This window comes from Colobus angolensis, unplaced genomic scaffold (genome assembly GCF_000951035.1).
Source record: "Colobus angolensis palliatus isolate OR3802 unplaced genomic scaffold, Cang.pa_1.0 Scaffold376, whole genome shotgun sequence".
In the NCBI taxonomy this organism is placed as follows: domain Eukaryota; kingdom Metazoa; phylum Chordata; class Mammalia; order Primates; family Cercopithecidae; genus Colobus; species Colobus angolensis.
Genome location: NW_012117110.1, coordinates 308227 through 320314, shown reverse-complemented (window position 1 = coordinate 320314; position 12088 = coordinate 308227). Strand labels below are relative to the sequence as shown.

General features: G+C 39.8%; 1 protein-coding gene across 2 annotated transcripts in view; it reads left to right on the top strand.

The window, feature by feature from the left end:
- ADAMTSL3 (ADAMTS-like 3) overlaps positions 1–12088 on the top strand; it is a 418202-nt gene that overhangs the window by 278303 nt on the left and 127811 nt on the right. For both annotated transcript variants that reach the window (XM_011953860.1, XM_011953859.1), the window contains exon 17: positions 5535–5664. In XM_011953860.1, coding sequence (XP_011809250.1) covers positions 5535–5664 — 130 coding nt within the window. The remainder of the gene's footprint in view (positions 1–5534; positions 5665–12088) is intronic.

The following is a 12088-nucleotide window of genomic DNA, read 5'->3' as shown; positions in this document are numbered from 1 at the left end:
GAACTCTAATAGGGAAAGTGCATTCATCACATAATCATACTCACATGTATATGGAATTACCACTGGTTACAGCAATTGCAAAAGAAGTATATGGTGCTATGAAAAGGGGCATTTGACCTAATTACACTTGAATTTAAATCTAAAAGATGAGGCATTAGCTTAACAAAAGGGGGTTAGGAGAGGGTGGCACACGGATAATTTCCAGCAGAAGGAGCCTGTGCAAAGGCCGGCAGAAGGGTGCATGGTACATTCCAGGAATGGAGGAAGCCAGGCACAGTTGGAGTACTGAGAATGAGACAGGGTTTAATGTGGCATGCTGCTAGACAGGAAGGCAGAGGCCAGACGATTACGACCTTACAGGCTATGTTGATTTGAGTCTATCCCAACATCAATGGGAAGTCATTCAAGTAATTAAAGTGGGAGTTATGTGACCAATTTTTTATTTATTTCAAAAAGGTTAGTCCAGCTGTATTGTAGAGAATGGATTAGAAAGGATAAGGATGTTGTGAGAGCGATCACATAGGAAGCTATTGCCTATTCCAGGCAAGAGCTCGGACCAGAATGGTGACCATGGTAGAGATGGAGTATGGTGGATGACTTTGAGAGACATGTAGGAGATAAAAGAATCTGTCACTGGAGTGTGTAAGCAGGAGTGTGATGGCAAGTCTGAGTCCTAAGGCTATTTTCTGAGATGGTGAGTGCTAAATGTTGGTGAGGGAACCCATGAGTTCATTTGTAGACATAACACTTTTAAGATGCCTCTCGACTTCCAAGTGGAGATGCTAAGTAGTCAGTTGGATGTGTGAGTCTGAAGTGAAGCGGAGTGGTCTGAACTGGAATGGTACATTTATGCATCATCTGTGTATCCAGGGATTAAAGCCAGGGGCATGGACAAGAATTTTCAGAATACTATGAGGAGTGCAGAGGGTCTAGGACTAAGTCTTGAGAAAATTCAACATTCAGTGGCTGGGTGAAGGACACTAAGCCGCAAAGGTCTGTGAGAAGAGATCAGCGAGATACGATGAAAACAGAAGTCTGTGGTGTGGTGGAAACCAGTCAGCTGTGTTGCATGCCTTGCAGAGGTGGAGAGGAGAGGATTCAGCATTGGCACTGGGTTCAGCAATGTGAAGCCACTGGGGACTTAAGGAAAGGTCATTTCAGTGGAGGAGCAGAGATGGAAACCAGATTTGAAAGGGTTGAGGAAAGAATGATAAGTGACAGAGTGGAGATGAATAGAGGAGTTTTGTTTTGCAGCAAAAATTGGCCGTGTTAAAGAAGACAGAGAGGAGGAGATGACTAAGATCTCCTTGTGGGTTGAGGCAGATCTGTGTGGGTGTGGGTGAAGGGTGGTGTTATTTAATGTCGGAGACCCTTGGGTACATTTAAAAAGCAACAAGAAAGCTCTAGAATGAAAGTGAAAGACAAAGTAATAAATAGGTTTTCTAAGAAGATGGAAAGGGATGAAACTCCAAGCACAGTCGTGGAGATCAGTCTTAATTCACTGGAAGGGCAGCTTCTAATTGTAATAAGCAGGGAAAAGGCTAGTGAGGATATGAGAGTAGGTGGGTTTGTATGCTTATAAAAGGAAGTTCCCATCTGGTCATTTCTGTGCTTTTGTGCATATGAATATTTGCTGAAAGTGATTGGTAGGTGAATGACAGATGTTTGAGGTAATGATGTAATTTTATTATACTGCTGATTATAATATGCTATTATTTAATTTAGGACTATATATATAAATATATATGAATGATACTGATGCATGTAAATGTACTCTATTTTGCATAGTGGAGTACAAGAATTCCTTTCTACAAATGGTAAAATGGGAATGAAGATTGCATTGGCCCACTATGGGCTCATTTGAGCATACTCCCAATAGAGATGTGTTCCCGATATGGTACATTAGCAACTGCCGTTTTCTTTTCTCCAAATCCCTTCAAATCATGACAGGCCTCGAGCTGTAGTTTCCTCCAGGTCCTCTTGACATAATTGGTCACTTCCGCTCAGGCTCCAGTGGTTTATGATGCCCTTCCTAAGGCCAAATGTCTTTCAACAATCCTTAATCTTTACCAGCTGGTTTCTAAAAAGAACTCACCTATTTGAAGTGCTACAAAACTTGCATTTTAACACCAAACAGGATACCTTTGGATCCATAACATATTATGCTTCACCCTTTTTCATTACCTGGTACTTTACAGTAGTACCCCTCCAGTCAAACTAGCTAATCAGCAGAAAGAGAAAAAAAGTAACTCTTCTTTCCAATATGATCCTAGGCCTGTGTGTATGTGTGTATTTTGGAAACAAAGAACATCATTATATATAATATAGCATTATACAAGCCCACACTGTATGAAGCAGACCTCTTTTTTCCTCGTATAGGTTTAGGTATCAGGTTTTAGTAGTTTTGTGAGATGAACTGGCATTTTATATACCTTTAAATAATTTTAAATAGTTTATATTATAGAAATCATCTGTTTAAAATGTTTGAAAGTGCTAGTTCCTACAGCTGTCTAAATCCTGTCCTGTTTTTGGGATTGAGGGAAAGCATCATGGCTCCATCTTTAACATTATTTTTAAGTTTTCCCCCACTTATTGTTATATTCAATCCAAGTTCTTATAATAATTTTAAAATAAATTACATAATTTAGATTCCCTTGGGACAAAAACCATCCATTTCATGAGGATACTGAAATTTATTTCCTAGAGTTATTCATCGAGTCTGAAGTGGCTGTCTCCCTGTTCTTCCTTTTCCTGCCACAAATAATGTGCAATCTATTTACTCTTTGGCCTAGAACTTTATAAAAATTCTAATATGTGGAGTTGGTGAGTTTGATTGTTTATTATGCACTTATGTTGGACTATATTATAGTCAGAGAATATTACCTGCATAATTTATGACTTTCGAAACTTACTGCAGTTTTCTAGACTAATAGAGGATCTGTTTTTGTTAATGTTCCACGGATGCTTCAAGAAAGCATATTGTATCTATTTCTAGGGCCCAAGACTACTTGATTTTTAAAGCAACATAATTTTCTTACACAAATTAATTTTTCCTTATTTATTTTACAACTTGGCGTATTAAATACTGAGTAGCATGTAAAAGGCTCTGACTATGGATTTTAAAAATCTCTCCTGTATTCTTACACTGTGTGTCTGTGTGTGTGTTATGTTATTTGACATGTTGAAGTAGTCAAGACTGTTATTTGCAAATGGCAGAAACCCAACCAAGCAAAAAGAACATGTCAGCTTATTTATTGGCTCTGCTTCTTTTCTTGGAGTCTGTGTTTTTACGCTTTAAATATTAATTTATTTCTTGATGAAAGCTAAAAAATATGTATATATTTTGAGACAGAATCTTTCTCTGTTGCTCAGGCTGGACTGCAGTGGTACAGTCATAGCTTGCTGCAGTCCCAGCCTCCTGGGCTAAAGTGATCCTCTCACCCCAGCCCCTGAGTAACTGGGACTATAGGCGCACCCACCACACCCAGCTAATTTTTGTATTTTTTGTAGAGATGGGGATCTCACTGTGTTGCCACAAGCTACGTATATTTTTCTTTTTCTAAAAAAAGACTCTTTCATGATAACACTGCAAAAGTCAAATGTGAAGTAAGGGATGTTGCCTTATGCTACAAAAGGATTTTATTTGAAAAATGATGCCGATGTTTCAGCACTTGATGTATTATATTCTAAATTCATAATTGTAATTATTACCTAAATTTTGTTACAAGATGAGGTAAAATTATTTTTATAATTTTTCCTTTTTTAACTTTGATTTTTGAAAGTAAATGTTTAATCAAATATTTTAAGGTGAGAAATGTCAAAGTAACATTGTAGGACCAATGTATGGGATGGGAGATATTTCGTGGCCATTTTTGGAAAATATACTCTACTTCAATAAGTATCCTAAATCAGCTATTAAACTTATAAATTCTTTTCCATAAACTTACTTTAAGACAGAAAAGTTTGTCATGAGTGTTGTACAGTTCCATCCAGAATGGGTTATAATGGGGCTTTAAGTCTCACTTATTCAGAAAATGTTCCAAAATAGTCTCTGGAATAAAAATTTCTGAAGAATTTCTGTTATAAATTAAAATATATTTGAAAGTTAACTGGATTTTTCTCAGATTTAAAAAAAATGAAACATACTAGGAAATGAACACTTAAACCTCTACAAGGTAACTAAGTTTTGATATTTGCAAATAAAACCTAGAGTTATTAAGTTATAGCAATGCCTTCTTATATCTCAGGTTAGCCAATGTTTATTTTAAAAGTTCATAGAAGATACATGCAGATTTAATACTGCATCCTGCCATGGCAGGGAACATAAAATTACAACTGAAGACAGCAGGAGAAAATTTATTAGAAAGAACTGAACATCACAAATATGTATTTTAGAAGTATCTTTGGCCAATACTACATCCTGTAAAATGGTTGAATTGAAACATGGCATTTGGAAAAAGAACCACAACCTTGTAACATAATGGAATGTACATTCTTGCATGAAAATGAATGCATTTGCATATTTCAAATAACATAGTCAGTTGCTATTACAGTTTGTATGTGACTTTTTAATCAAAAGTTCGATTTACATCTTGTTCCGTCTGATTTCCCAATAATTTTTTTTGTCTCAGCAGACAAAGAATAGTGGTTGAGAACATAGGCTTTGGGGTCAGACAGACCTGTCTGGCCTCAAAGGGAAAATATGCCTGTGAAAGTTCACATTTTCACAAGCAGCAGTCTTGTACTTTTTGGCTGTATTGCATTTTAGAATCCCTAGAGTATGTACAGAAGAAAGATCACCGAATTAGGCGGCAGGGAATTTAATTTTTAGGCTTGAATCTACCACATTTTTGTTGTCTTAGTTTCTCTCTAGACCTCAGTTTCCTTATTATTAAATTAATAAAATGGAGGTAATAATGCCATTCTTTTGACCTCACCAATTATTGTGAAAGCACCTTGTACACTTTGCAAATAGGAGGTGTTGTTATTGTTTTTCCTAGCAGTAGAAATGTTACAAATTACAGTCATAGTGAACAGGAACTCAAATCATAATTAAAATTTTGAGGAGTTATGTATCTGCCAGATTTAGCACATTTGCAGTAATATAGAGAAAATGTTATTCTTTAGCAGCTGATTCAAAAATTCCTCTTGGGGAAACTATTGTGACTGTTTGGAAGAAACACCTTGATGGCTTATTTGGGGGAACTCCTAGCTTTGAGTACATTTGGAATACAGATAAGTCCAAGGGTGGGTGGGGAGTCGGGATGCTCTTGAATGTTTAAAGGTGAGTAGATTTGGGAGAGAGGGAGTAAAGGGACTGAATTTAAAAGGCGAATGAAGGAATATCGTAGACTGGGAGACTTTGGATAATGCAAAGTTGTTTGCTCCCACGTGTACTCTGAAATACATCCTGCAGCCCTATGATAGTCAAAAGGACAGTGTTCTAAGAATGAGAAGACCTAAGACTCTATTTTGTTTTTTCCACAATAAATGAGTCTATGTCATTTGCTTTTTTTCCTCTTTCCAATCTGCAGGCCATCAAGAAGCCATAGCAGTGTGCTTACACATCCAGACCCAGCAGACAGTCAATGACAGCTTGTGTGATATGGTCCACCGTCCTCCAGCCATGAGCCAGGCCTGTAACACAGAGCCCTGTCCCCCCAGGTATGTGCTGTCTTGTGCTCCTGGTATATACCATGTCCGGGTGGTAATACCCTCCCCTGCAGAGAAACCCACCTAAGTGCAGACTTGTGGATTCACCGAAGGTAGATGTGCTAAGCCTGCTTCAGAGCTCTCTTCTCTGCTCAAATTATGCTCCAGCCAGATTCTTGCCTAGGTGCTCAGATGCAGCATGTTGAACAGGAATGATCTTGAGGTTGACTTTTGTTTGCATCGAACACTAATGAACATAAACTGGCCTGCTACCTGCAAAACCATGAGATCAGTGGATTTGTTCTGTTTCTCCTCCCTGTTTCCTCCAGGGCACTTCTTCCCTTAACATCCCATCAGAAAGCACAGGATTTGCATTAGAGTTAACATTGGTACATAGTAGGTGCTTAATCCATATTTGTTGAGTGACTGTGTAATCTCCTATTTCATAGCACTCACACTGATGTGTTATTACCTTTCCCACTGACTTGCCTTGGATCTCAGGTTGTGGGGTGTAATGTCATAAATCCCAATGAGTAGGGGAGGGTGACCTTCTTGATCTCTTTGACTGATAGGTTTACCTTAAAAGTTAATCTGCTTTCTTGCTTAAGTCCTGATAAGATCCTGAGGAATTTTATCAGAAGAGAAGTAGGTTGTTCTCATGTTCCTGTGTCCCTGGTGCTGCTGGCTACAGAGGATGATAACTGAACATCATTGGTTTCTCACACAAGACCTAGCCCCCAGTCTTTTCCTTCATCTCTTCTTTACCTTTATTATCTTATGACCCCTCTTCTGTAAGAAGAATTAGTTGCCAAAAATGCTGAGCCCATTCCTAGTCACCACCTGCCTCTCCTCCCTCTTAGTCATCATGTTGCCCTGCTAATGAAATCCTTTCATTTGCTAAAGCAAGTTCTGCTATGTTTAGGACTCTCAGTGATTGAGGGAGGTTATTGTATCCTCCTGCCATATTAGTCTAAGGATAAGTATATTTTATGTTTATTCAGAAAATAAGTTGTGCTTCTGGAATTCTCTTGACCCTTCTGATTTTGATTCCATGCAATCTGTTGGCTATGATGTTTCTCCTGCCTTGATGGCATAAGGGTGGTGAAGGTGGGGATCAATACGTTAGGCCCCCCGAGAAATCAGGCCCTCCACATCCTGGAGATGGGCACCCCTTCCTTGAGAGTCTTGTTCTCCAGCCCACACAGTCTCAGAAGGAGGCCAGTGTGTGCCTCATCCTTGGTGAAATCAAACCTGCCATGTAATGGGCATGGTGTTTTGTATCCATTACCATATTTCTCACTTCCATTGAGGCCTACAGAAGTACTGGGAGCTTGTTGGCTTATGTTAGAGCCATCTCGCTATGTGTGGTTGAGGTGATGCAGTAGGGGCCTGTAGACTTACCTTAGTGAGCAAAGCAAGGGCCAGAAACAGCACTGGGAAAACTGTTTCCCTTTCACCTCCCACTCCCACCCCCAGGCTTATGGCATTCCAGAGTGATCCACGCTAGAATGCAGATTGCAGAAGAGACAATAAAGGAGGGGTTTTAGGAAGGTTTGATGTAATTAGGAGTCAAGACTTTGTCATACTTTGTCAAGTATGTCCAGACTTTTCCAAGAATAGCAAATATATTGGAGCAGTGTTGAATATGTATTCACTTGGAATGACCCTTTAATCTTTAGAGAAATAGCACTTGTGTAATGGCATGTAGTAATCTGAATTATTTATCTATGTTTCTTAGTTTTTTCTATTCTAATATTGGAACCACTGAAATAGATACTTTTGGAAAAGCCAGGGTTTCTGTTTTCCTCCCCTGCTACATCCCTCCCCTGAGGCAGTGAAGATGGAAACGGATGACCACCTTCCTAAACAGGAGCAAGGCACAGGGAGAAATACAGGGAGGGGGCAAAACATAGTTATATTTCTCAACATATTTCCCTATGACATTGGAACCATGTACTACATCATTTTGTAAACTGTTTTCCTAAACTTAATCTGGGGATGGGGCATGAGGTGGATGTTAAATAAACAGCGTCTCAAGAGCAGAAATACTACCAGGACCTAAAGTAAATTGGTGGGGCAGGGAAGCGGGGGAGGTTGGTGCAGGTCCTTTCTGAGGAAGTTATTTAAGATGTAAACACAGGCAGGAATCTGCCAGGAGAGGTGTAGAAGAATGAGTGTTCTGGGCAGAGGGAACAGTATGTGCAAAGGCCCCAAGGAAAGAAAGAGCTCAGTGTGCTCAAGGAACTGGAGAGAAAGGAAATCAGTGTGTCATCAGATGAGATATGAATGGGCAAGGGCCACGGTAAGTACTTGGACTTCATCCAGAGAGTCAGTGGAAGCCACTGGAGGGTTTGAGCAATGAAGTGGTACATCAGACTTGCATTTTTTTTTTTTTTTTTTTGAGACGGAGTCTTGCTCTGTCACCTGGGCTGGAGTGCAGTGGCCGGATCTCAGCTCACTGCAAGCTCCGTCTCCCGGGTTTACGCCATTCTCCTGCCTCAGCCTCCGGAGTAGCTGGGACTACAGGCGCCCACCACCTCGCCCGGCTAGTTTTTTTAGTAGAGACGGGGTTTCACCTTGTTAGCCAGGATGGTCTCGATCTCCTGACCTCGTGATCCACCCGTCTCGGCCTCCCAACAGATTTACATTTTAAAAAGATTACTCAAACACAGAAATGGGGAGAACAAAATGGAGACAATTAGATGAATTATAAATTTTTTAAGAAAATTACTTAAAACTAGGGATCCAGCCGACCATAATTCCATTTGAGTGTCCTCGATTTAAAGCCTGCCTCCGTGTGAATCTGCAAATATCATCATTTCCTTTTTACTGTTTATATGACACCAACACCTTTTTTTTTTTTTTTTTTTTTGAGACAAAGTTTCGCTGTTGTTGCCCAGGCTGGAGTGCAATGGCACAGTCTTATGGCTCACTGCAACTTCCACCTCCTGGGTTCAAGTGATTCGCCTGCCTGAGCCACCCGAGTAGCTAGGATGACAGGTCAGGTGCCCGCCAACATGCCCAGCTAATTTTTTGTATTTTTAATAGAGACGGGGTTTCACCATGTTGGCTATGCTGGTCTCAAACTCCTGACCTCAGGTGATCCACCCGCTTCAGCCTCCCAAAATGCTGGGATTACAGGCATAAGCCACCGCACCTGGCCACCAACAACATTCTTCATCAAAATAGTTGAATCCCTTCTATATTTGTAGCCATGAATATCAATGCACCTCTACTGTCTTTTCCAAAACTGCTCGGTGTATCCATCAGAAATACTGCTTTCCCAGCCATGGCCCCCATGCTCCAGTATTTTGCAGAGCCGTTTTAAGAGTTCTACAGTCCATAAATCCTTTTCTTTCTTTCTTTCTTTTTTTTTTGAGACGGAGTCTCACTCTGTTGCCCAGGCTGGAGTTCAATGGTGCAGTCTCGGCCCACTGCAGCCTCTGCCTCCTGGGTTCAAGTGATTCTCCTGCATCAGCTTCCTGAGTAGCTGGGACTACAGATATATGCCATCACACCCTGCTAATTTTTGCATTTTTTGTACAGTCAGGATTTTGCCATATTGGCCAGGCTGATCTTAAATTGACCTCAAGTGATCTGCCCACCTCAGCCTCCCAAAGTGCTAGGATTACAGGCGTGAGCCACTGCACCCGGCCCATAAGTCCTTTTCTATGTACTGTTTTATTTAAAACAGTGAATGAACCTGTTCACAACTTATGTCTGCACTATATCAGGTGTTTTGCTGTGCAAAAATTTGAAAATCATTGCCCTAAGTAGTCTCTTTTTGGTGAAAAGTAGCTAGTACTGTTCTTATTAATAGCCTCACATTCTTTCAGAAATGTGTTAATAAATATATAATGAATAAATATAAATGAACAATATATAATGTTTGCTGTATATGAAAACTGAAATTTAATATTTTTAGGTGATTGGTAACTTCTCCATGAGCACACACTAAATAAATTGCATACTACAACTTTATAAAGCCCAAACATGGAGCGTTTCTCATGAGATGTCATCTAGTCCAAATTCTGCCTTTTCAGGATGGCCACATGGAAGCTGTGGGAGCCTACATATCATGCTACTGGTAGAGCTAGTCTCCTGATTTCTAGTCCCTCCACTAGCCATCCCCTTTGTCTGCTGTAGCCAGTACTGTCTTTCTAGAAAGATGACTACAAAAAATAATGATTTGGAATTTGCACAGATTTAAAATTGTGACTACAGTTTGGCTAAGTGTGATTTTTTTATTTTTTTTTTATTTTTTTTTGAGATAGGGTCTCTCTCTGTTGCTCAGGCTGGAGTGCAGTGGTGTGATCACAGCTCACTGCAGCCTTGAACTCCTGGGGTCAAGTGATCCTCCTGCCTTAGCCTCCCATGTTACTGGGATTACAGGAATGAGCCATATGTGCATCACTAATTTTTTAAAATTTTAAAATGTTTTTAGAGATTAGGTTTTTCTCTGTCATCTAGGCTGGAGTGGTCGTGCAGTCACAGCTAACTATAGCCTTGACCTCCTGGGCTCAAGATATCCTCTCATCTCAGCCTTCCAAGCTCCTAGGATTATAAACATGAGTGACCACACCCAGCTAGGTATGATATATTGATAGCCATTAACAAAGAAGAGTAAAAAGAAGAAAATACAACCCAATATGTTGGGGTATATTTTATTTCTAGATTTAAATCTTACTGCAGATTGATGTGAAACTAGTCTTCACCAGACTGCTCTGTTTCTAGCCAAGTAACAACTAAAACAGAGAAAATGAAAATGATAACAGCATGAAAGACACTTCAAATGAGAATGATTTGCATGTCACAGGATGAAAAGAGAGGCCCTGAGAACACTGATGAAACTCTCAGTTTTATTTTTCTGAAAATAACTGTTACATTCTTGCTCCGGAAGTGAAGGTAGCCATAATGTTTCATCATATAATTTTTTCAGAAAAGAAAGCCAAAATATGAAACAATTTATAATTCATTCTCTGTCATTCTAAGAATTAGTGCATAAAGTTGGCATTACAACCACAATTACATTCAAGATAAGATAACTTGATTTTATAATTTTTAATTTAAATTTTCAAGACTAAGTCCAAATCAAACATTTTCTCCCACTTTATCATGAAACCTGAGTTTCTTTTCTGAGGGGAATCACATAAAGTAAGTGGCCTTTTATGGTTTTAGTTCTCTGATAATATGAACTTGAGATTCTTGACAGTTTACTTTTCAGTACTTAATGAATTTGTCCTAATCATGTGTAACTGCCACTGCCTTAATTCAGAGATGTTTTACCTGAACTGTTTCAACAGTTTCTAAATGAACTCTTGCCTCTCTTGTTTCCTGCTCTGATCCATGTGCACACGCATGACTCTGAAAGATCTTTATCTCTCTAAGTTGCAAAATGACTGTGTGCGCCTCCGCATGAAACCTTCAACAACGCTCCTTTATCTATGGATTCAAATCCACGTTCTCTACTTTGGCATGTGTTTCTTTCCTGGGGCTGCCATAACAACCAGAAACAGAGTGGCTTAAATAACAGAAATTTATTGCCTCCCAGATCTGGAGACCAGAAGTCCAAAATTAAGGTGTCAGTGGGGTCGATTCCCTCTTAGAGCTGTGAGGGAGCCTCTGTTCCATGGCTTTCTCCTGGCAGGTAACCTCTGGCATTCTTTGGCTTGTGAATGGCATTGTCCCTGTGATTTCATATTGTTTTCCTTCTCTGTGTCTTTGTGTCCACACTTCTCCTTTTCATAAGGACACCACTTATATTGGAGTAGGGCCTACTGTAATGACCTCCTCTCGATCATCTACAAAGAACTAATTTCCAAATAAGGTCACAGTCACAAGTACTGAGGGTTGTAACTTCCACATCTTTTGTGGGAAGGCAATTAAACCACAGCATATAAATGCCTTTGTGACTCTGAATCCAACTCCTAAACCACATTTCCTGTCACCTCCACCACACACACACACACACACACACACACACACTCATAGAGAGAGACAGAGACAGATGGACAGACACACACTCAGGCTCACCCTAAGGAACTTGCTCAGCAGCCACAATAAATTATGCACCATGACCCACACTCCTGCTCATTCATGCCATTTGGACGTTTGCACACACTATGCCCTCTGCCTCTTAGAGACCTTCCCTACTATGACATTAGTTAATTCTCTCCCATAAAAGTAATCGTTGGCTCACTTCTCACTAGTAAAATTAAGTTCAACAGAATGTGAGATAGGATCCAAACCTAAGACACTTGATAGCAAGGAACTCTCAAAAGTCAAAAGAAAACTGGAAATAGATCAGGGACATGGGATTAGAGCCCCAGTTCCACGTCTCTCAAGGAATTTCAGGTGAGTTCCTTAGCTCTCTGGGCACTGTTTCTTTTCTTTTTTTTTTTTTATTATACTTTAAGTTCTAGGGTACATGTGCATA